At 36.8% G+C, this 21689-nt stretch overlaps 1 protein-coding gene and 1 pseudogene across 2 annotated transcripts in view; one reads left to right on the top strand and one right to left on the bottom strand.

Moving 5' to 3' along the window:
* ATRX (alpha thalassemia/mental retardation syndrome X-linked) overlaps positions 1 to 21689 on the bottom strand; it is a 301403-nt gene that overhangs the window by 214324 nt on the left and 65390 nt on the right. For both annotated transcript variants that reach the window (XM_006902875.1, XM_006902876.1), the window contains 2 exons: positions 8792 to 8864; positions 260 to 393 (listed from right to left, as the gene is read on the bottom strand). In XM_006902875.1, the coding sequence (XP_006902937.1) occupies positions 260 to 393; positions 8792 to 8864 (207 nt within the window). The remainder of the gene's footprint in view (positions 1 to 259; positions 394 to 8791; positions 8865 to 21689) is intronic.
* On the top strand, positions 9910 to 20012 carry LOC102864058 (annotated as a pseudogene).

The following is a 21689-nucleotide window of genomic DNA, read 5'->3' as shown; positions in this document are numbered from 1 at the left end:
AGAGTAGAGGGACAGCACAGGAGGGAAAGACCCTCTATGAGGTGGATTGATTCAGTGACTGGGATATTCGGGATGGGTGTGTCAGAGGCAATGAGATTGGCACAGGATAAAGCAGGGTTTAGGGCCGTTGTTCATAGGGTCACTATGAGTCGCAAACGACTCGACGGCACATAACAACAACAACAACTTGGTCAGAACCTCTTCAAAGGCTGACATGGGCAAGGAATCAAGCCATAAGAACCAAGGATGGAGAGCTCACCCTCATCTTCCAGATTTGTTTCACTCTGTTTTCTAGTTCTTTTTTTCTCCTCTTCTGGGTCTTCATCTGAAGATCCATCTTCATCAGAGGAAAGATTGGCTTTAATTTCTTCTAAAAGCATCTTCTTCGCAATTCTAGAGTTTGAAAAGATAATTTTTAAAACTATGTAATGGATGTCAAAATATATTAAAGCAAAAACAAAGACTTTTCTACATCAAACCAGAAATAAATGTGTAAAATGTCTTTTATTTTATTAATAAAATACCAGTAAAGCATGTTTCTACCTGAACTACCAAGAGTAACTTTTTACTATCTTCTACAAAATTCTACAGTATCTGGAAAACTCCCAAGAACATAATCCAATGACAATTCTGGGCAACTATAATATGATGTTTGACAATCTTCCAATCTCAGACAGGATAGACTTTCATAATCCAACAACAACAATATCAGAAACAACCCATACAACAAATAAATTTATGCAGACAAATGGGAATTGAGACATATCTCATAAAAGTAAACAGTAAAACATATAAAAAATTAGTCCATAGTAATACATTTTACTATGGTAAATGGTTTTGCTCATAAAGCTTCAATTTATTTCACCTATCTTTTTAACCAGATTAACTCATTGGTATCAAGCCTTCTATATATAATCTTCAGCAGGATCAGACTCACAGTCGACCCTCTATTGGAATTCAAAGGCTGTAAAAAAGCAGTAGAATAAACTGCTCAAGTTTGCATTTCATAGCTGCTGGTGGATTTGAATCAGAGAGGTGTGGCCTTTGGGTTAGCAGCACAACTCCCTATGAACTTTACCACCAGATGACCCCATCCAGATGAAAATATATGTAAAATATTAACCACTAAAATACCTGGGAATCATGAATTATTAATAATATATTAAAGTTAGATCAGTGAATGGAGAGACGTTCAGACATACATGGAAGAGTAACACAATTTACTTTTCACTGTCTTAAATATCCAGCACAGCAACATCACTCACAAAATTTCTGAAGATGCTACTTGAAGTCAATTATTGTTGTTGTTGTTATGTGTTGTCGAGCCCTAAACCCTGCTCTATCCCTTGTCAATCTCATTGACTCAAACAAGCTTATCCCAACTATCCCAGTGACAGAATCAATCCATCTCATCGAGAAACTTCCTCTGCTGCGCTGTCCCTTCACCCTCCCAAGCATGACATCTCTCTCCAAGGACTGGTCCCTCCTTGCAACATGTCCAAAGTACGTCGCACGAAGCTTCAGAATCCTGCCTCCAGAGAGCAGCCTAGCTTCACCCTCTCCAGGACGAACTTGTTTGTTCTCTTAACAGTGTAATAAGGAATAAAACATGTTAATTATGAAAAACCTTGCAAAGAAATAGACCATAGAAAGGACAGTTGTTCATGGTGTAGAACTAAGAAAGGATAGCATCATCAGACCACATTAGGCGACTCAAAGTATTTGAGATACTCAAATTGAGGTAAACCTCTATAAATGATGACTGAATACATAAATATAAATATATAATATAAATGATCATATGAAAATCCTATTAAGTCAAATAGTAATTACAAGAGTAAGAGAACTCTTTTATGAATATTATTTATCTCAAAATAAAATACAGTTGATTCCAATTACTCAGTTATCATAAATTGATCTACTTTCTAAAACTTACTTATAAGCACAAACTTAGTACCTTCATGATTTTGGTGATCATTTATACAGGTAAAATACTTTGAGTCATCTAACGTGGCCTTATAATGCTATTCTTTCTTATTTTTGTTCTGCACCATGAACAACTATCCCTTCTATGGTCTATTTCTTTGCAAGGTTTTTCATAATTAACATGTTTTATTCCTAATTACACTTTTTATTCCTAATTTCACTGTTTAAAATGTCTTTTTTTCATACTGCTGTATTCCCTACCTAAGCATTGCTGCTGCTGTAATGTGTTGTCAAGTCTCCTGCAACTCACAGTAACACTATGTACAACAGCCCTAACTCCTGCACTATCCTGTGACAACCTTATTGTCTCTGACACACCTATCCCTATTACCCCAATCACTGAATCAATCTATCTCATCGAGGGTCTATCTCTGCTGCACTGTCCTTCCACACTCCCAAGTATGATGTCACTCTCTAAGGACTAGTCCCTCCTTGCAATATGTCCAAAGTATGTCAGATGAAGCTTTATGTGGAAATTATTGAACAGTATTATTAATATCACATTTAAGCAAGATTCTGCTGAAGATTATAAAAAAATTACTGAAATAGAGTATCAACAGAGAACTGCCAAAATTCCAGGCTTAATTTCGAAGGGGTCAAGGTACTAGGGATATTGTAGATGTCAGATGGATTTTGGCTGAAAACAGGGATTACCTAAGGAATGTCTATCTATGTTTCATTGACTATGCAAAGGCATTTGACTGTGTGGACCACAACAAACTGTAGCTAACTCTGAGAAGAATGGGAATCCCAGAACACTTGATCATGCTTATGCGAAACCTATACTTGGACCAGGAGGCATTAGTCAGAACAGAGCAAGGGAATACTGCATGGTTCAAAACTGGGAAGAGTGTACACCAGGGATGTGTCCTATCTCCATACCTAAGCATAAGAAGGAGAAAATTCATGTGCTAAAAAAGCTTCATTCTGGCATGATTAATAATGCTAATAGGCATGAGTTGAATGTTAGTAAATCAATACATTTTAAAAGGTATTTTAAAATAAAAATATATAAACTAAGATTATGTATTGAAATTTTTATGAAATCTAATCAGCAGCTCACAGGAAGTCAATCTTTATCTAAGGAGAAATGATTAGCTGTTTGATAATTCACTGCTGTGGACAGTTGACAGATCATTACTCCCATGAATAAGGAGAATCAACTGTACATACCTAGAACACTTCCATATTTATACTAAAGGAAGACATCTGAAGTTATAAACAATCATGAGGCTTTTGTGCAAAACAATATTTAAGTACATAAATCACTGTAACAAACCAACCTTATGAAAAGGTTCAGATAGAAAACGGCATGATTTTGATAGTTTACCAGTAACTAAATGATACTATATGAGCATTCAGTCTACAGTTAAAATCTCATTTCTAGATGAATAAAATCTTCAATCTAAAGTTCTAGAATATTTGTTATTCTGGATATGAATCCTATTTCTTTTTGGTAGCATTTCAGTTATAAACTTATTCAGTGGGGGTGGATGTTTTTAGGTGCCATTAAGTCCTAAGTGCTCAAGGTGACCCTCATTTAGCAGAGAAGAACTGTCACAAAAAGGCTTGCAAAGCTTTAATATTTACAGGAACAGACGTCAAAGCCTTTCTCCCATGGTAACACTTGAGCACTTAACTGTTAAAATACCAAATAGACTGTTTTTGTTAAATGACATTGAGTTGTCTGCCACTCACAGCAATCCTATGTATTAGCTTTGAAAGCTGCTCTATCCTACGCTAATCTCTTCCTCTCCAACAGATCTAATCTCATTGCTCTAGTGACTGATTCAAACCATCTAATCCTGGGTCTTCCTCTCCTGAATCTTCAACATGGACTGCATCTCAACATAAAAAAACCAAAAATTCAACACACACACAATCATAGTATGAAATATAAGCTTTGTATGCAAATAAATGTAGAATTAAAAATAAATAAAAAGAAAACAAAAATCCCCACCACCCAACAAACAGGCAGCATAATAATATATGGAGAAAAGCCTGAAGTTTTAACAATTTCATCTTACTTGAATCCAAAATCTACACCCTTCAACATGAGCAATCAAGAAATCAAAACATGAGTTGTATTAGAAAATTCTGCTGTCAGGGACTTCTCCAGAGTGTCATAAAGAACAATAGTGTCAATCTAAAAACAAAGTTGTGTCTTACACAAGCCATGCTTGGTAAGCCTCTAAGGGCTGGAAAAGGACAAAGGATAACAGAAGGATCTGATGCCTTTGGGCTGTAATGCTGGAGAGGAGAAGTGAATATAAAATGGACTCCAAGGAGAACACACAGGTCTGTCCCAGAGATAAGAAAACAAGGCTGATCCTCATAGATGAGATTTTTCAAACTCCATCTCAAATACTTTGGTTATGGTGTCAAGAGAGGTCAGTTAGTGCTTCAAGAAGGACACCACACTTGGAAGGGTGGAGGGTTAGCACTGGAAAAGCCTGGATGAGATGGACAGGCACAGTGACTATGACAATGTGGTTTGATGTGTCAAAAACAAAGTTTGGAGCAGAATAGGGTTTCATGGGGTCAGTGTGAATATCAGTAACTGACTCAATGGAACACACCAATTAAAAAAAGTAAACTATTATTTCCTCTTATCAAATCTTTAAACATTTTCAATATATAACCAATCAGATAAGCAAAGAGTTACAGTCTAAAGGGTAATCTTTAAAGTTGAAAATTGTCATTATTGTACACTAATATTTCTCATCTACCTCAACAATTTTTTTGGAATGAATACAGAGAAAATGGTGTCTTGTGATGAAGATGTGTTTGTATTTGTGAAGTTTCGGATACAAGATTAGCAAAAGGAAAAAGTACTATTTGCAGTTACAAGGAACTCCTATGTTAATGGTAAAAAATAAGAAACAAAACCCCAATTCCTGATCTAGTTACTTGAAAAATTACTTCAAAAACCTTAAATTTTGTTTCCATATTCAAAAAGGTCTTAAAATTCCTTATTAGATGTATTGATTATAAAAAGTCATATAAATCTTCCTTGTTCAAATCCCTGGAAACCTAGGAATTTCTAAGTCTGTTGTTCGAGTATGAACCCTAGAGATCCTATAAACAACAGATTTGAATATTGTCCTATCCTGTTCCTTCTTCACACTCTGTGACACACTAGAGGCCATTGTGACAGTCACTGTGTTAATCCTATTGGTTTAGGGTTTTCCTCTCCATTGATGACACTGCCTTTCTGAGTATCATGTCCCTTTCCAAGGAATATCCCCTCCTAGAAATATGCCTGAAATATGTGAGGAAAAGCTTTATCATCTTTGCCTCCAAGGAGAACTCTAGCTGCATTTTCTCCATGCCACACGTGTTTATTCTTTTGGCAATCCATGGGATGGTCAGTACTCTTCTCCAACACCTCAACTCAAAGACATTAATTTTTCTTCTGTCATAATTATTCACTGTCCAACTCTCAGATGCATAATAAAGTAATCAGAAAAACGATGGTCTGAATTCAGAAGTACCTTATTCCTCAAAGCAACATTATTACTTCTGAATAATTTGGAGAGGTCCCTAACTGCAGACTTTCTCAGTGCAATACATCTCCTGATTTCCTAATTGTTGGTACTGAGGATGTTTATTGTGGACCCAAGCAAGATGAAGTTGTTGACAGTTTAAACCTTCTCTCCATCTATCATGTTGCCTATCAGTCCAATGGTAAAATTTCTGATTTCTTGATGAGGAGATACAATCCATACTGAAGGCTATTTGATCTTCTTCCACAAGTGCTTCCAGTTCTCCTCACTTTCAGTAAGCAAGATTATGCCATCTGCAAAACACAGGTTATTAATGAGGCTTCCTCTAATCATCATGCCACACTGCTCTTCAGAGTTCAGCTTCTCGAATAACTTGCTTAGCATATAAATGAATATAAGGAGAAAGAATACAACTCTGACACACTCCCTTCTTACAAACCATGTAGGGTTCCCTGGCTGTTTGCACAAGAGCCTCTTAGACTTGGTGTGTATTTCACATGAGCAAAATTAACAGCTCTGAGATTCCCATTCTCAATGTTATCCATGACTTGTCAAATGCCTTTGCATACTCAAAAAAGCATAATTCTTCTAGTATTCCTTACTTTCAGCAAGGACCATCTGACATTGGCAATGATATTCCTAATGCCAAAGACTTGTAAATCCTGCTGAAATTTCTGAGAGTTCCCTATCTATGTCCTGTTCTATTTTTAAATGATATTCAGCAGTATTTTGCTTGCATATAACATTAATGATATGGATTGATAATTTGCACATTTTATCAAATCAAGTTTCTTGGGAACGGACACAAATATTGAACTCATCCAACTGGTTGGCCAGACAGCCCCACAAATTTCCTCACATAGACTGGTGAGCACATTCAAGTCTGTATCTTAAATGAAACAAGTCAATTGGTATCCAATCAATTCCTGGGGCTTTATTTTTTGCCAGCGCCTTCAATGCAGCTTCCTCCCTCATTAACCCTAGCAGCTACACCTTTAGTACCTCTTTAAATTCTTCCGTACCAATCATCTCTTTTTGGTACAATGACTATGTGAATTCCATCCCTCTTTTTTTTGATGCTTCCAGGATCTTTCAATATATTGCGCACAGCATCATTCAGTATTTCAACTTGAGATCAAAATTTGTTCTTCAGTTCTTGCATCTTGACAAATGCATATCAAGTTCCTCCCTTTTTATCCATCAATTCCAGCTCTTGGCACATTCCATTGTAATACCCTGCTCTGTCTCCTGGAATTACCCTTTGAAATCTTGTGTTTGGATGTTTTTATTTCAGCATGTTATTCTTTGTGATGGTTTCTCAACACTCCAGCAAAATTGTAAGTCTCTTCTGACAACAATTTTGGTTTCTTCTTTGTAAGGATCTTTTGCTCTTTTTATGGATGATATCCTTGATATCACCTCATAACTTATCTGGTCTTCAATTATTGTTGTTCAATGCTGCAAATATTTTCTAAAGATGAAATTTCACATGGATTAAATTCAGGATTATATTTTGGCTCTTATGGACCTGTTTTCATTTTCTTCAACCTCAATTTCAACTTGCATATGATTAATTGATGGTTATAACCCATAATCCATTTCTGGCTTACTTTTGACTGCTAATATTGAGTTTCTCCAACAACTCCTTCCAGAGATGTAGTCAATCTGATTCCTATGTAGCCCATTAAGTGAGGTCCATGTGTAAAGTTACCGTTTATTTTTTTTAAAAAGGCATTTGCAATGAATAAATAATTGAAAATATAAAATTCTATCATTTCCAGCCTCATTTCTATCACCAAGCTCATATTTGGGAATAATATTCCTTCTTCAGCTGTTCCCAAGTTTTGCATTCCAACCACCAATTATCATTAACACATCTTGACTGCATGTTGACTATCTTGAATGGCAAGATTTGATGAAATATTTCAATTTCTTCTTCTTCTTCACCTATAGACATAAGTACATTTTGAAAGGATACCATACTTACTTTTTAAGATATTAATTATATATTGTCAAATTTAATATGGTCATACTATTCATATTTTATTTTAAAATGTTTCAAATAAAAGTAAATTATTAATGGGTACATATCTTTAAAGTGATTTCTTAATCTTACATGTCTGAATCATCGTCTCATCCTTTACATATTTTAACAAACAGGACTATCATACTGAACAGCAAAATGAGAAAATTTTTATTATTTTTTGCGTGTGTGTGTGTGTGTGTGTGTGTGTGTGTGTGTGCACCGTCAAATCAGATCTGACTGGTACAGGAGGAGATTGCCCCTCCTTCTACAGCAGACCATCTGGTGGATTTGAACCTAGTACCTCTGAGAAATATTTTTTAAAAAGATGTCTGTTGTCACAATTGAGCTGTGATTAATTTTAATTCATTAAAAAGACTCTCAAAATTAAGATATTCTCAGTTTTTCAATTTATACAGAAAGATAAAAAAGACTGCTATATCTATAATATACCCTATGTTAGGTGTGTTACTATTTATAGGTACTTCCCTTCTCTTTAGAGCCTCTTGTATGACTCAGTTAGATTTCAGAGGTAGGTTGTTTTAATTGAAAGGAAGGTGTAAACTAGTCATTTTTTATTTCAGTTTTGTTGTTTTTAGGAAGAACAGTGTCCTAAGTGGTACAGCACTTGTCTGTCAGTTTCCTGTACTGAGATAATTTGAGATTGCTATAATGCTGAAAGCTGTACCACCGGTGTGTGAAATACCATATGGCTTATCCATGGTGGACAGGGTTTGTGAAAATGCCATATTAGCACAGAGTAGCAAGCAGGACTGGCAACCACTTTTTAAGTAACAGGCCTTTGAAAACACTGTGAACACTAGAGCAACGAGAATAGTTACAGTCGTGTAGTGGTAGAACGGAGACTGGAAATCATCTGAAATGAGGAAAAATAGTAACAAACATCGCTTCAGGGTAGAGGTTCAGCACAGGAGAGGAAGACCCTCAGCAAAGTGATTAATGCGGTCAACTGCCATGATGGGCTCTTTTGTGTCTGAGAGTATGAGAATGGCACAGGATAGAACAAGTTTCAGATCTTTTGTTCACAGGTTAGCTATAAATCATACTCAACTCCATGAAAACTAAAAACAAAAACTTTCTCTTAAGATTTCTGAATTTTGGCTCAACTTTTCTCAAACTTAAAGGAATACTGTGAGCAAGTCACTCTAACTGCTGCTGTTTACAACTTGCTCATTCTTCCAAAGCTGTTATTTTTGCCCACACTTGGAGTATGTTATAGAATCTTTTTTTAAAGTCCTTACAGATATAATCATACCTATTCTCCGGATCATTGTCATCATCATCATCATCCACAGTGAGGGGTGTTGATTTGGATAAGGCTTCATCTCCTTGAAAAAGGAAAAAAGTGTACTTAAAATTAGTTCTAAATTATATTACAAGTGAAATCAAATTGAAAACGAAACAACTTTTTTACACCCTACTGAGTTCTGAATTATGTAATTAAAAACATGATAGTAGAGAATTTATAATGTGCCAGAAGTAAAATGGTATGCAGTCAGATCTTACAATATTCCAAGATTCCTTCACAGAACAGTTGTGAGAGTCTATCCTAGTCAGCAACAATTCTATCCTGATAATCATCACACTGACATGAAATAGACTTTATTAAGAATCCATTTAGGGTGCTCTGGTGGCCTACTGGTGAAGAGTTGTGCTGTCAACTCAAAGGAAAACTGTTCAAATCAATCATGTGCTCCATAGGAGAAAGATGAGTAAACACCTCTGGTGTGATTTATAGCCACTGAAAAGCCATTACAAAATCAGTATGAGTGGATTTTAACTCAATGGCACATACAAATAAACACAATCATCTATTTTGTGTTTTAAGAGTTAAAACTGTTTCATCTCGATCACTGAGAAATAGCAAATGATCTAATGATATTCTGTAGGTGCCAAAAATATATTTGAAATAACATGATTAGAATTTTTTTAAATTCCCAGGAAGTGCTAATGGTTAATGAATTCAACTACAAACTAAAAGACTGTTATTTTGATTGACACAAAGGTGCCTCTAAAGAAATGTCCAGCAATATATTTATTTAAAAAAAAACAGTCAATGCTCCTGAAGAAGAAAAAATTTTTTTGAGTGCAGTCCTTATATGACCTGCTAAATTCCTGTTTTGAGTCTATTCAAATGCTCCACTTCAATCTTGGTCAATTTGTATAGGTTGTGGATTTTTAGGGTTTGTTGGTTTTAATATATCCATTTCCTCAAGGTTCTCAAGGATTATTATTCTTAATCTCTGAACCTACTACAGTCACAACCTGTTCCTTGTAGATCAACAGATATGCACATTAATGCAATGCAACTAAAAATGCAAAAATAAATTCATCCACCTTCAAGTTGCAAAACTTAAGGATGTTATGGGGAAAATGTTCAATCACCCAGGAAACAAGATGGAAGGAGTATACAGAGTAATCTATACTCAGGACAGAAGGCAGTCATCAGAAGTGAACAAGGAAATAGTGTATGGTTCAAAATCAGATCAGGTATATGACAGGGATGAACCGTATCTCCACAACTTTTCAGTCTAAATGTGGAACAGATCATCTGGGAGGCTAGGCTCTACAAAGATGGTCACAACAGGATTGGAGGAAGAGTATTCAACAACTTGAGTTATGTGGATGACAACAACATTGCTTGCTGAAGCTGAGGAGGACTTGAGCTATTTATTTGCCGTAGAAGATCAAGAACTGTAGCCTTTAATATGGATTGAAGCTTAGCATCAAGAAAACAAAAGATTTTCATCACTGAGTCAATCGGCAGCATCATAATAGACAGTGAAGAGATTTGAGACTGTTGACATCTTCAGATTGTTTGGCTTTATGATCAACACTCTTCATACCAGCAGACAGGAAATTAAAAGATTAATTGCACTGGAAAAATCTGCTGTTCGGGACCTCTCCAGAGAACTCAAAAGCAATAATGTCAGTCTGAAGACTAAGGTGCGCTTGATAAAGGCATGGTCTTCACAATTACTTCCTAATGTATCTGAAAGCTGGACGATGACTAAGGATGATACAAGAAGAATGTGAGTTGTGGTGCTCGAAAAGAGTATTGAATATATAATGCACTGCTAAGAGAAAAAACAAGTCTGTTCTGGAGAGGGTTAAAACAGGCTTCTCCTTAGAGACAAGGATTTTGAAGCTCCGCCTGACATACACTGGGCATGTTGCAAGGAGGGACCAGTCTTTGGAGAGGGACATCATACTTGGAAGAGTGGAGGGAATGCACAAGAGAGGTAGCCTCTGGATGAAATGGAATGACTCAGTGACTGGGGTAATGGCGGTAGGTGTGTCAGAGACAATGAAGTTTGCTAAAGATAGAGTAGGGTATAGAGCTGTTGTACATAGGGTCACTATCAGTCGGAAGCAATTCAATGGCACATAACCACAGCATAGATGGAAAATGGTTTATAAAGAGGTTTACTTGTTTATTTGGTTTGACTAGGTATTTACTGACTAGACAAATGATACACCTGTGTGTACCATACCAAATTATGTATAACATTGAGAAGAATCCTAGAACATTTACTTGTGCTCCTGTAAAACCAATACACAGACCAAGTAGTATTGTCCTAAAAGAAGAGAATACTGTGTGTTCTAAAATCAGAAAAGGTATGTATCAATGATACATCCTTTCTCTTTACCTATTCAATCTGAATGATGGGCAAATATTTCAAGAACCTGGGGGAATCATCACTGAAATTCAGTATGAAAAAGATTATGGCATCACAACTGCAGGTATACTCAATAGCAATCTGCTAGACACCCACAGTAACAGCAGTCAAGAAATCAAATGTTGCGTTGTACTGGGCAAATGGGCTGTAAAGGATCTCCCCTAAGTGCTAAAAAGCAAAGATGTTAAACAGCAATAAGGCAGTCTGAAGACCAAGGTAGACGAGATCCAAGCTGTAATATTATGAATTGTTTCCTATGCATCTGAACATTGAAGAATGAATTAGGATAACAGAAGCAGCAACTGATGCTCTTGAATTATGATGTGGGAGAAAAGAATTGAATTGAAAATTCAATAGATCCCCAACAACAAACAAGTCTGTCGTGGAGGAAGTAAAACAATGATGCTTCTTAAAGGGGAAGATGATGCAACTTCTTATATACTTCAGGGATGTGGCTAGGAGGGATTATTTCTAGAAAAAAAGACCTCATACTAGGAAAAAGTAGAGAATTGGAGGAAGACACTCAGCAAGATGGAATGACAGTGACTATAACAAGGACCCACAGATATCAGAAATAATGAGGATGGAAAAGTAGCTATGATTCACAACCAATTTGATGTCACCTAACAACATAAAAATTTTCTCTTTATTAGTACGGAATGAGGGCTGCAGAGTGGATTATATTTGGGGTGGGGGGTGTGCGGGGGGGATTGTGTACCAATGGAGGAGTTTTTCTTTTGCTTTTCAAGGAGGGGAGCAAACGGGGGGGGGGGGAGGGGTAGGCGGGGAGAAAGGTGCAGCAAAGAATGAATGGAATTACAAAATCTCTGCAGATGTTCATTGAAACGAAAAATAAATATTTTAAAAATGTCTCTTTAATAAAGAAACACAATTCATTCAATACAGAAAACACAGCCTCTTTAACAAATGTTTCTGACAAAATTAAATATTTACTTACAGAGAATGGAAACAAGATCTCTACCTTCGATCATATACAAAAAGTAACTCAAGATGGATAAAAGAACTACGCATAAAACGTAAAAACTATAAAATCATCAAAGAAAAAAATAAGCACAAAAAAAGCTATAGTCAATGGTATAATTTGTAACTCTAGTTGTTCATTGCCATTGACTTAGAATAAACTCATACCTGAACCTCCACTGGGTTTTCAGAGGTTATAAATTGCTCAGAAGGGGCCTGCCCATCTTTATCCTGAGAGGCAGTAAGTAGATTAGAACTGACTCCCACTGAGTTGACAGTGCAACTACGGGCCCCCAAAGCTTTGATCACATCACATACAAACTATAAATTTAACTGAAAATGTATAATCAGCAGAAGATAAACTAACCCACTGTGACCTCTTAAAAATTAAATCTTTATGTGAATGAAAGAAAAAATTCTCCAAAATAGTTAAAAGATAACCTACAGATTGGGGACAAATATTTTGCAAGGGCTCAGCAAATTAAAATCTCACCTCTAAAATTTATCAAAAACTCCAACACTTCAACACAAAAAAAGAGAAAACAATCCACAGAATAGGAAGAAGGCAATTAAAAGGTGCATCATGTAAGAAGATATTCAGATGGCATGGTGTGTTATCAAGAATTCCTTGTTTAAAATGGCCTTCAGAGAAGAAGGAGGAGGTGGTCACCAGCTTTTTACCTTCACCAACACAGCTATCTTAGGAACAGTTTGAGGCTGAAAAAAAAGGCAAGATCCCCAGAGATCACAGGAGACCTCACAGGTTTCATCCGGAAGAGAACCTCCCCCTTATGTTGTTGTTTTTATGTGCCGTCGAGTCCTTCTTTGGAATGGAAACAAATATAGATCTCTTCAAGTCAGTTGGCCAAGTGGTTGTTCTCCAGATTTCTTGGCACAACTTGGTGAGCACATCCAGGGCAGCATCTGTTAGCTGAAAGATGTCAATTGGTATACCATCTATTCCTGGGGCCTTATTTTTTGCTATTTCCTTCAAAGCAGCTTCAACTTCTTCCTTCATCACCATAGGCTCTTGCCCCATATGAGTACCAAAAAGGCTGGATATCTCAATTATTAGAGGATTTTTTAAATGGAGGTGCCAATGGAGATCCATGTGGCCCAGTATCCACTGGATATGGGACAAAAGAAAGAAATTAAGTACTATGCAACTGCTTAACAAAGACAGTCAAAAGACAAGATTTATAGTAAGTACAATGACCTGGTTAGAACAAAGTTCTGAGCACAGACATCCCAGACTAGCAAAGATCTAATAAAGAAAGTCATTAAAGAGATAACAGAAAAAACAAAGGAAGCTTTGCAAAAATCTGTTACCACCAAAGGTTGCTGCATCTATTCCAATTCAAACAGCTGATAAACAGGCTTCTGCTCTGTACACACCATCTCAACAAGAAGTAACTTTCAATTCTGGGGATAAGCAGGTGGAGCTGAAGAAAGAATTCAATAGGATCTCCAAGATTCAAGATTAGTAAGAAAATTCCTCAGGGACCACCTTCTTCTCCTAGATGACAGATGACAGCAGGAGTGCAAGATCCCTCCTTATATTTCAAATTGGAAAAATGCAAAGGGTTATTATATTATTCCATTAGATAAACATCTGGCTCCGGATGGAAGAGTAATACAGACAGTACACATAAATAAAAATTTTGGAAAAGTGAGCAAGCTCTATATAATACTAATCAGAAGGCTCAGGAAACTGGAAATGTGTGTGCATGTATAAAGAAAAAAATTACCCAGAAAGAAAAGGAGAAGTCTGAAGAGAAACTTCAAAAAATGGCCAGAAAGCCAGGGAGAGGAGAGCTAGCTCAGAGCAGAGTACCAAAAGAATGTCTATTTCTATTTTATTGACTATTATCACTACGTGGATAACAAATTGTGGCTAACAATGACAAGAAGGGGAATTCCAGAATACTTGATTATGGTCATGCGAAACCTACACTTGGACCAAGATGTAGTCCTACAAATAGAGAAGCACTGCGTAGTTCAAAATAAAAAAAAATGTATGGAGAAAGATGAACATAAGACATTCCGCTGCTTGGAAGATACCCTGAGAAAATGAGAACTGAGGCCAAATGGAGACTTGTACACCACTATTCACAGCAGCATTATTCACCATTGTAAGAACATGGAAACAGCCCAAATGTCCAACCATAATCATATGGATTGAGAAATTATGGTATATTCACATGATGAAATACTACACAGCATGCAGGAGCAATGGTTTTGAAAATCACTACCTAACTTGGGAGGGACCTGGAGCGCATTATGCTAAGTGCACTAACTCAGTCCCAAAAGGACAGATACTGTATAAGGCCATTATTATACAACATGTATGAGGATCCAAGGGGGCTTGGGGGAACAGAGGTGGTGAGGATGGGCGGGGAGTGGGGATAACTGGCTAATCATATGGTAGCACAATTTCATGGGTGTAGGGAGGGGCAAAAAAGAAAATGAAAAAAATCCTGTGTGAAACACAATGTACACAAACTTCCTAAGTAATCTCGTATAAATTAAAAATGTTATTTTTTTAAAAAAAAAAAAGCAGTGTGTCAGGGATGTGTCCTTTCTCTGTATCTTTTTCATCTATATGCAGAACAGATCATACGGGAGGGTAGACTCAATGAAGAAAAATTTGGCATCAGGATTGCAGGAAGACTCAACAACCTGTGCTATGGAGATGATGCAATCTTGCTCATCAAAACTGAGTAAGACTTTAAGAATTGGGTGCACTCTTCAATACAGACTGCATCTCAACATCATAAAGATTCTAACCACCAGGTCAATTGGCAGCATCATGATAGATGGAGAAGAGATTGAGATTCTTAACAATTTCATCTTATTTGGGTTCAGAATCAGCACTTTTGGCATTTCCATTCAGAAAATCAAAAGACAAGCTGTTCTGGAAAAGTGTGCTATCAGGGATCTCTCCAGAATGCTAAAGAGCAACAACATCAGTCTAGACACTAAGGTACAATTGATCCAACACATGGTCTTTGCAATTAATTGCTATGCATTTGAAAGCTGGACAATGAGGAAGAAAAATTTTACGCATACTGTCAAGAGAACAAGTCAGTCTGTCCTGGAGAGGGTGAATCCAGGATGCTCCATGGAAGCAAGGACGGTGAAGCTCCATCCCTAATACTTTGGGCACGAGGCCAGGTTGACACAGTGAATGTGGCAAGGGGGGCAGGTGTGTCACAGTGACACTGGCTCAAGATAGGGCAGAGTTCAGAACTATCTTTCACAGGGTGGCTCCACTCAATGGCACACACAGCAAGATCAAAGCAGTAGGAGGGGTGCTGAGATAAGCAGGAAGAAGTGAGGGAGCAAGAGAGACATCCCTGATAGCATGCAATGGTTTGGTTTTGTTTTGCTGATGCTGCTGATTAGGACAGGTCAACTTCCTTTGTGAAGTTAGTAAAGGTCAGATACTTCCCCTCCCTTGCTGTTTTTTACATTATCTCTTAGAAAAATTAATATCAAAACTATAAGATTATCATCTAACCAAGACAACAATAACAAAGTTCAATGAAACAGCAATCAAAAAAATGCTAGTTTGGATGTAGGGAGATGACACTGCTGACAGGAATGTAAAATGATGTAATTACTATGGAAAGCAGTTTTGTGCACAGTTTAGGGGTTAGGGAGAAATGGGCAGGATGCGGGCAAAAGACAAGGTAATGACAGGCAAGGTTCTAATCAAGCATAATGCATGTGAATGATTGTATGAAGTCTAATGTGAATGAAGAATAGAGTGAAACACAATGTATACGAACTTCGTAAGCAATCTAAAAGAAAAAGGGGGAGCTAGGAACAACGCTAGAAGTCCTAATCCACAACATAAACAGTCTTCCAAGTATCCTGAGAAATCCGATGAATGGGATCGTCTAAGAATCAAATCCCTATGCAAATCAAAAAAATTCTCCAACAGAGTAAAAAGGGAAGCCAAAGAATGGGAAAAAGTATTGGTAATGACATATCAGATAAGGGACTTATATCCAGAATTTATAAAATACTTGAGCACCACCACAAGATAAAGGTAAATAATCCAATAGAAAAATGGGCACAAGATATGAACAGACACTTCACTAAAGAAGACATTAAGATGGCCAACAAGCACATGGAAGAAATGTTCAAAATCCCTAGCTCTAAGAGAGATGCAAATCAAAACAACTATATCATCTCACCCCACTCAGAATAGCAAAATTTAACAAAACAACAAGCAACAAATGCTGGCAAGGTTGTGGAGAGACCGGAACCCTTATTCCCTGTTGGTGTGAGTGTAAAATGGTGCAACCACTGTGAAAGGCAGTATGGCGCTTTCTCAAAAAGTTGCGCTTTCTACAAAGATGGCACCAAAAGCAAAGGAAGCAACTGCCCCTCCCAAAACTGAAGTCAAAGCAAAGGCATTAAAGGCCAAGAAGGCAGTCCTGAAGGGCGTCCACAGCCAAAAAAAAAGAACAAAAGAAGATCCACATGTCACCCACCTTCCAGCGGCCTAAGACGCTGAGACTCCCAAATACTCTAGGAAAAGCGCCCCCAGGAGAAATAAGCTTGACCACTATGCCATCATCAAATTTCCCCTGACCACTGAGTCAGCTATGAAGAAGATAACAACACACTTGTGTTCATTGTGGATGTCAAGGCCAACAAGCACCAAATTAAACAAGCTGTAAAGAAGCTCTAGGACATTGATGTGGCTAAGGTCAACACTTTGATTAGGCCTGATGGAGAGAAGAAAGTCTATGTTCGACTCGCTCCTGATTATGATGCTTTGGATGTTGTCAACAAAATTGGGATCATCTAAACTGAGTCCAGCGGGCTAATTCTAAATATAAATTTTTCTCACCAAAAAAAAAGTTGCAAATAGAGATATCATTTGACCCAGCAATTCCACTACTGGGAATATACCCCAAAGAGATCATAACTGCCATCCAAGCAGATATATGCACACCTATATTTATTGTGGCTTTGTTCACAAAAGCAAGGAGTTGGGAACAACCCTAGTGCCCATCAACAAACGAATGGATAGAGAAGCTGTGGTATATTCACACAATGGAATACTATGTTGCATTGAAGAACAAGAAACTCATGCAATATTATTCAAAATGGGTGACTCTGGTGGACATTATGCTGAGTGAAGTATCTCAGTTACAAAAGGACAAATACTGCATGGTGCCACTGTTGTAAAACAGGACTGACATCGGGGTTCGGGGAAGACTGAGAAAGATGAGTTCAATAATGTATACTGCATTGAAACAGATGAGGGAGAAAACTGTTTAAAAGGGATATGTGATTAGGTATTTTTGTCACGACAGGTGTCTAGAGCAAAGGCTACATGGTAGAGTGGACCTGGGGGAGGGTTTGTAAAACAATGAAAGAATTTCTGTTTTACTTTTATAAGAGGGTAGTGTACTAGGGGGGAGGGTTGGAAGAGGAGAAAAGTGAAACAATGAATGAATGGGGGGAAAAACCCCAATAAAGATGGCTTTAATTTTAAAAAAAAAGTTTACTAAAAAAAAGGGGGGGGGGAATTAATAATGCTATTTCATCTAACATCCTATTGCTTGTTTATATATTCCAAAGAAGAACTGCCACATGAAAAGATACATGAACATGCATGTTTATTGCAACATGATTTATAATATAAAAGGCACCGAAACAATCCAACAACAAATAAAGAACGAAACTGATATATTGATAAAACTGAGTACCATGCAACATTAAAGAATGATAAAGAATTCTATAAACATTACATAACATGGATGAATTAAGAGACATTATGCTGAGTTAAGTCAATCACAAAAGGACAAATATTACATAAGGCCATGATTATAAAAAAGTTACAGAAATATTTACACAGGATAGCATCATTCTTGGATGGAAAGGTTAGTGAAAGTACTAAATAGATATAAGATCAGTACCATGATGAGTGAAGGGAAAAGCAATATACAATAAGGAGATGATCATATGGTAGATACTGCAATTAACGTTTCAAACTAATGTCTATTAATAATGAAATGAAAACCTAATATGCTTTTTAAACTTTCATCACATCATAATTTTAAAGGAAAAGAATCAGCCAATGAAAACACCATGAAGTATAGTTTTATGTTGACACACTTGAAATCACACAAGCTCAAAAAGACTCCAATGTAAGGACAACAGCCAAGGGCTGTAGTAATGCTTAGTAAAATATATTTGATAGAACAATTTAAAATATTATCTTTTTATCAAAAGTCTAAGAATACTGTTGTATTTAATTGTAGGCAAATTTTGCCTCAAAAGGAAAACACACTTAGAGAACTCTCATACTATGTAAGCTGAAATATTCAGAATGTATGCTAGTAATAATTTACCTGTTTTATATAATTTACTTTTAAATGCATCAAAAATATTAGGTAAACTTACAAGTATTAAACTGAATGAAAAAAGCTAGTCACCAAATGTTACACACCACATGATTCTAGTCTGAAAATAACAACAACAACAAAAATATTAAGAACTGATTAGTAGTTAGTTGTAAAGAGTCAGGAATGTCTAAAAAGAACGCAACGAAATCTGAATTAATGATTGTGGTGGTAGTGGTAGAACAGAAGTCTGGTGACATAGAGACCTTGACTACTAACTCAAAGGCTTTGCTTCTGTGGAGGTTCAAGAGGAGAAAGACAGGCAATCTCCTCCTTAGAAATTTACAATATACAAAGCCTGCAGGAGGGTCAGCTATGAATCAACTTCAAATGAATGAGTAGGTGAAGCTTTTGAAAATGGAAATATGCATGTGATACAATTACAAAGAATATTAATAAGATATATTTCTATATACCCATATAGTTGAAATATAGTTGAAACAAGGGAGCTCTAGTGACCTAGTTATGGTTCTAAAATAGTACTATAGTGATGCAAGATGTCACCATTGGAGAAAACTAGGTCAAAAATATATACCTGTTTGAAAAGAAAATTTTTTTTCACCTTCCTGTGCATCTTAATTATTTCAGAATAAAAAGTAAAAGTTATCTCTCTTAAGGGACTGATCAAAGGAAATAATAGGTAAATAGATACATGGGTGAATGGATACCCAAGTGATAAACCACTCACTATCCCACTGAACCTGAGCTGGAACCAATTCATAGCTAACTCTCCAGCAGGTTTTTAAAAGCTGTTAACTGCACTTCCCTTCTTTCTCCCATGGAGAAGATGGTAGATCCAAAATACCTGTGCTTTAATTGGCAGAGCAACTCCTTACTCATGAAGCCACAAATGGTAGAAGTTTTCCCTTACATTTAAAGTTTGTTTTAATAATATTATGTTCAGGTAAAAATCTATACTGAAGAGGTATCTATAGACTCAAAATAGAAAAATACTAAAAACCAAAGCCACTACTACTGATTCTGATTCACAGGAACACTGCAATGGGTTATGAGAGCTATTAATTACAATGGATAAAGACACCAAATTTGCTTCTGTCACACAACACCTGATAGGTTTAAACTGCCGACCCTTCAATAAGCAGGCCACCAATTAGCATACTACGTTACCAAGGCTTCTGAAAGATAAAAAAGCAAAAATCATTTATACAATATCCCAAAGAACTCCTAACAAAAACCTCAAACAAGTGCTTTCGCCGTCCGGGAGGGCTTGAGCGTAAGAATCTGTCTTTTCTCTGCGCGTTTAGCACCTTTTCTCTCCGCTGCGTCCCGGGAGCCGGATCGGTCCGGAGCCGCGCGCTGTGCATTCGGGCATGCCCCGCTACGAGCTGGCTTTGATCCTGAAAGCCATGCAGCGGGGTTGGTACAGTAGGCTTCACTAGACTTAGCTGCAACTCAGGATTTCTCCTCCAGCACCTGAGTAAATGCTGATGGTCTTGTGGAGAGTGGATTAAGAGTATGAGCTAAGTTCTCAATTCCAATTAAGAAGCGGAGGAAAATTTAAACTGTCTCCTTCAGTTTATCACAACCACCACCATCAAGACAGCAAACCAAAGGACAAAGACTTTGACCTGCTGTGTTGCTCTGTGTAGTCCAGTTCACATATGGTTTACAGACTTGGCGTGGGGTACTACTACTAATAATAATAAAAAGTTGGACACTTCCAAAAAAAAAGCCTCAAACAAGTTTCAAATTAATAGGATTAGTAGTATATTATTACAATTAGCACTCAGGGAAGAAGCAGTGAAAATATCAATGTACTTCATTGGACAAATCTGTTGCAAAGGACGTGTTTGAAGTTACAAAAGGACAAAGATGTCATCGTCAAGATTAAGGTGTGCCTGACTCAAGTCAGGATATTTGCAATTGTTTCATATGAACGTGAAAATTGAAGAATTAATAAAGATCAAATAAATGTCTCTTAAGTGATGGTTAGAAGAATATTTAATACAACATACCAAAATACCTGCCAAAAGAACGAAAATATCTCTCATGGAAGAAGTGTAGCCAGAGGGCTCCTTAGAGGAGAATATTGTGAGACTTCACCTCATCTACTTAGGGCATGTTATCAGGAAAAGTCACTCCCTGGAAAAGGACATCATGCTTAGAAAGATATAGAGTCAACAACAGAGATGAAGTCCTTCAATAAGGTAGATTACAGCTGTGACTGCAACAACATGCTTAAGCACAAAAGTTTGTTAAAAATGACACAGGATTGGCCAAGATTTCATAATATTGTATTTTCAGTTACTAAGTCACAGCTGACTGTGACTACAACAGTAGAAAAAATATTATCATTCCCTCTTCTGTATTTTTCAAAATTTTCTCTATTCTTAATCATCTAGTTCAAACACTACTTGTTACATTAAGTCTATCCTCATAATAGTAGCACGGTGGATTTCTGTTTTTTCTAATTTATTCTGAATTTTTAAAAAATAATTTTACCTGCATCATTGTTACTGAATTGCAATCTCTCTGTAATTCACCTTAGTTACTCATAAAAATTCCAAGCAATTTCTAAGAAAATGTTGTCCCCATACCTAAAAGCCCAAAACGTAAGAGTCCTCAAAACTTATTATTTCAATCTTAGATGAAGTATATCCTTTAAGATGGAGTACAGGAAAAATAAAAAAAAAATCAATGGTTTCCCAAAGGAAGCAGAATGTGACATCTCTCTCTCTCATGTAGCAATTGGTAGATTTAGACTACAGACTTTTGATCATGGCACAAACAGGCATCATGAATCCTTACAAACCACTACTATAGTTAGGGAGCTCTGGTGGCCAAGTCTGTAGTGAGCTATGCTCTTAGCTCAAAACTTTCTGCCTATTTCAAAGTTAAAATCCATGAAGAAAAAGGAGTTAATTTCTTTGTGTGTGACTAACAGCCTAAAAATTCACTGCAGGGTCAGCTATGAGTAAGTTCCAACTCGATGTCATGACCTGAGTGTCACTGAGTTGCATCTAATTCATGGTGATGCTCCATCTGTTTCCCAAGATTATAATCTTAACCACAAGGGACTGCCATATCTTTCCCCTTCAGGGCACCT

Source organism: Elephantulus edwardii, unplaced genomic scaffold (genome assembly GCF_000299155.1).
Source record: "Elephantulus edwardii isolate Elephantulus edwardi_28Jun2011 unplaced genomic scaffold, EleEdw1.0 scaffold00464, whole genome shotgun sequence".
In the NCBI taxonomy this organism is placed as follows: Eukaryota; Metazoa; Chordata; class Mammalia; order Macroscelidea; family Macroscelididae; genus Elephantulus; species Elephantulus edwardii.
Note: the sequence above shows the minus strand (reverse complement) of the source record. Positions and strands in the feature narration are given on the sequence as shown.